General features: G+C 43.1%; 1 protein-coding gene across 1 annotated transcript in view; it reads right to left on the bottom strand.

Annotated features, from left to right (window-relative positions):
• The window catches only part of LOC108759682 (uncharacterized), a 5016-nt gene extending 1468 nt beyond the window's left edge, over positions 1–3548 (bottom strand). Inside the window, exon 1 of the mRNA XM_018505239.1 lies at positions 63–3548. Coding sequence (XP_018360741.1) covers positions 63–3548 — 3486 coding nt within the window. The remainder of the gene's footprint in view (positions 1–62) is intronic.
• Positions 3549–3911: the final 363 nt, after the last annotated feature.

The following is a 3911-nucleotide window of genomic DNA, read 5'->3' as shown; positions in this document are numbered from 1 at the left end:
TTTTCTCGTCCTGAGACAAGACTCCATTGTGCTTGTGGTAAAGCTTCTTGAATATAACAGACTCTGTTATGCACGAAATCCTTCCACCGTGACGGATGGTTCGTAATCCATGTGTAGACGACAGTGGAGTCAGTCCACAGAAGAATCGTGATACTGTCTTGATTTAAAATCTGTAACAGATGCTTTACTAATTTGGTTACAAGAACGGCCCCAGCAAGTTCCAGTCGCGGTATCGTCATACGTTTCAGAGGAGCAACTTTCGTCTTTGAGCAAATAAGTTGCGTATGAACAGTTCCATTACTGTTAATTGATCTACTGTAAACTGCTGCTGCATAGGCCCCGGGAGATGCATCAGCATATCCATGTATTTCGAAGCGTTGATGTGATATCAACCCGAGCCACCTGGGGAAGCGGAGTTTGGTTAAGTCCTGCAAGTTGTTAACGAAGGAACGCCATTTGTTTGCCACCTTTGTTGGAAGTGGTTCATCCCATTGTAAACGCAAGGTCCAGATCTCTTGCATAAGGATCTTTGCTAATATAGTAATTGGAGAAAGAAGTCCAAGGGGGTCAAACAATTTTGCAATGGTAGACAACACAATCCGCTTGGTTGGAATTTGCGTCGAAGTATTCTGAAAGTTGAATTGAAAACTGTCGGTCCCCGGGTGCCAAGCCAGTCCAAGTGAGTGGACTATTAAATTTTCTTCAATGGGCACTGAAGACCGGGAGATTTGATCTTTCTCAGGAATAAAGCTTAGGATTTCAGAGCTATTACTAGTCCACTTCTGCAGATGAAATCCGCCCGCCGTGCAAAGCTGGTGTATTTGTTGAACAATGACTTGTGCTTCTTCGACTGTATCAGCACCTCCAAAGAGGTCATCCACGTAACGACCTTGAGTAAGTGTTGGAACTGCTAGAGGAAACTGATTACCTTCGTCTATTATGAGTTGAGAAATCGCACGCAATGCTAAAAACGGCGCACATGCCATACCATAGGTTACCGTAGTTAATTGGTAAGTCTCTAAATGATTCGAATCATTGATCCATAAAATGTGTTGATATCTCCAGTCCTCGTGATGTACCTTTATCTGCCGGAACATTTTTTCAATATCAGATGAGAATACGTATCTGAACTGGCGGAACCATATTAAAACGTTGAAAAGATCAGTCTGCAGTTTAGGACCGACATAGAGTAAATCGTTCAGGGAATATCCTGAGGTGCTCTTACTAGATCCGTTAAAGACTACTCGCAATTTTGTAGTCAGGCTAGTCTCCCGTAAGACTCCGTGATGTGGCAAGTAAAAGGTGTGAGATGGTTCCATCGAAGTATCCGGTACGAGTTCCATGTGTTGTAATAAAGCATACTCTTTTATGAAATCCGAATACATTTTAGAGTAGGTAGGGTTCGATTCGAGACGTTGCTTTAATTTGTGAATAAGGCATGTGGCCCTTTTCCTTGAGTCACCTAGGCGCTTGGTAGACTCCTTGAATGGCAATCTTACTACGTATCTGCCCTGTGGATCTCTAGAGTGTGTACTTTGAAAATGATTCTCACATGCTTGCTCTTCTGGAGTGAAAGATGAATCCTTGGAAGACGGTATTTCGTCCAATTCCCAGAATCTCTGCAAAATTAAGCTCGCATCCTCCTCCATCCCCACATGAGCACTCAAGGCACTCTCGTGGTCCATGGGAAGGCCTGTAGAGCCGGATATCATCCACCCGAAGGATGTATGTTGAGCTATCGGAGCTTTGGAAGAACCTTTAATTAATCCTTCCAGTAGAATTGTTCCGTAAACATCCGCACCTAAAATAAGGTCGATCGATCCAGGCTGAGCAAAATCAGGGTCGGCTAATTGTAAGCCTTCCAAATGCGGCCACCAATTAAGACCAGCATGCATTGACGGAACCAATGATGTAAGTTTAACCAGTACGTAAGCGTCGACTCCACACTTAAAATCAGATTCAAAATGTGGACTGAGCGTAATGTTGACAACACCTTTAGTCCTATTGGAGGCTTTAGCACCAATACCAATCAATGAAAGAGATGAACGGTTCCTCTTCATGTTTAATCGTTGAACAATTCGCTCCGAAATTACAGAGATTTCCGATCCTTGATCAATCAAGGCTCTTATTATGGTCGTGTGACCATTGGAAGATGTCACTCGTATTCGAGCGGTAGCTAATAATACTCTATGGCTGGGCGCAATGGAGGTAACCGCTGATATTGCAGTCCGAGGTTCGTCAGTTGGCTGCTTGATGGTGGCAGGTTTATCAGACGCCTTACCGACCTCCTTAATTGATATGGTAGATGAAGCTGCGGTATGTAGAGTGGTGTGGTGCCGGAGACCACACTTAAGACAGCGTCTGGTTGATTTACACTCTGCGATTCGATGGGAGCCCAAACAGTTAAAGCATAATTTATACTTGGTTATAACTAGCTTCCTTTGCTGCACCGTTTTCGTGCTGTATTGAGGACAAGATGATGTATAATGCTTGCCCGAACAAATTGGACAACCGTTTTCCTTGTTGGAGTCATTCCGACTGGATCTTCCTTGATAATGAGTTTTGGCTGTTGTTGGTTGTACTTGAAGAGATTTTCCAGCGCGAGACTTCTCGAAAGCCTGGAGAGAGCGAAGTCTTGAAATTAAGAATTCGGTGAACTGTGACCAAGTAGGTGGTTCCTTAGTAGCACCTAAATGATGCTCCCATGCCTTCACCGATTCCGAGTCGAGACGTTGTGTCGCAATAAAGACAAGGAAGTCATCCCATGAATCAACTGGTCGTTGAAGATTTTCCAAGGATCTATATATCTGTAAGATACTTGTATAAAGACGTTCCATTTCTACGGCGGATTCCTTAGTCATGCGTTTTAAACTAAGCAACGAATGCAAAGCAGCGTTCACTAAAACTCTCTTATTTTCATAGAATGCAATTAGTGCATCCCAAGATCTCTGAAAATTGCCCTCAGTAACCGCCATATTCTTTAATAGATGGTCAGCCGGGCTGATCAAACAAGTCTTTAAATATTGAAGTTTTTCCACAGAAGAAAGGCTAGGATTGGCAATCACCAATGAATTGAATAAATCTTTAAATGGAAGCCAATCTGCGGAAGTGCCATTAAATTTTGGCAACTCTATTCGCGGTAATCTAGTTTGATGATAACATGGCTTTCCGAAATGAGCATTAGCATCAAGACGAACAGAAGACGAATCGAATGAGGTTCCGCGATCGGCATCAATCAACAAATTAAATCGCTCAACGTTCTCCAAATAGAGCTCGCGCGTAGAGGCAAACATGTTATTTGTGAAATATAGTTGACTCCGCGCGACTAACCTATCCTCAGGAAGCATTTCTTTTATGGCATTCATAATTGCTTCATGCACAATGGAAAACCTTTCCCAATCCTCTCGCATCGCAGCAAGTCGCGTCCGGATTCGCTGAAAATTTACATTATTTAAGCCAACGCTAATTAAACAATCATATGCACCAGCAATCAACTCAGCGAGCGCGAGTTGCTGCTCTATACGAGCTTCCACATGTGACAGCCTCATTGCTCCCCAAACCAGCGCATCCGGCTCGAAGGACCAAATGTTGTGTAATGTGTGTATAAAGAAAATAGCTGGTTAAAAAAAAAAGGAAAACGGAATGCGCCGATGAGGAAAACAACAAAGCTATCACCTTTTATTTTGGTATCTATCAATTCACATTCGTAAAACTATTATTAGAGTGAAGACAAAAGATCCGTTCAGTCTGATTATTATGATAATTATCGCACGAGGATGATACTTATCGCCCGAGGATTCTACTTGTATGTGAGAGCACGCATTGCTATCAACGCAATGCTTCATAGGATATTGACAGCAGCGGATGATGTTGCCAGCAGCGGATGATGTCGTCGGCAGCGGATGATGTCG

This window comes from Trachymyrmex cornetzi, unplaced genomic scaffold (assembly GCF_001594075.2).
Source record: "Trachymyrmex cornetzi isolate Tcor2-1 unplaced genomic scaffold, Tcor1.1 scaffold2020, whole genome shotgun sequence".
NCBI lineage: Eukaryota > Metazoa > Arthropoda > Insecta > Hymenoptera > Formicidae > Trachymyrmex > Trachymyrmex cornetzi.
This window is presented reverse-complemented; position numbering and strand designations above follow the sequence as displayed.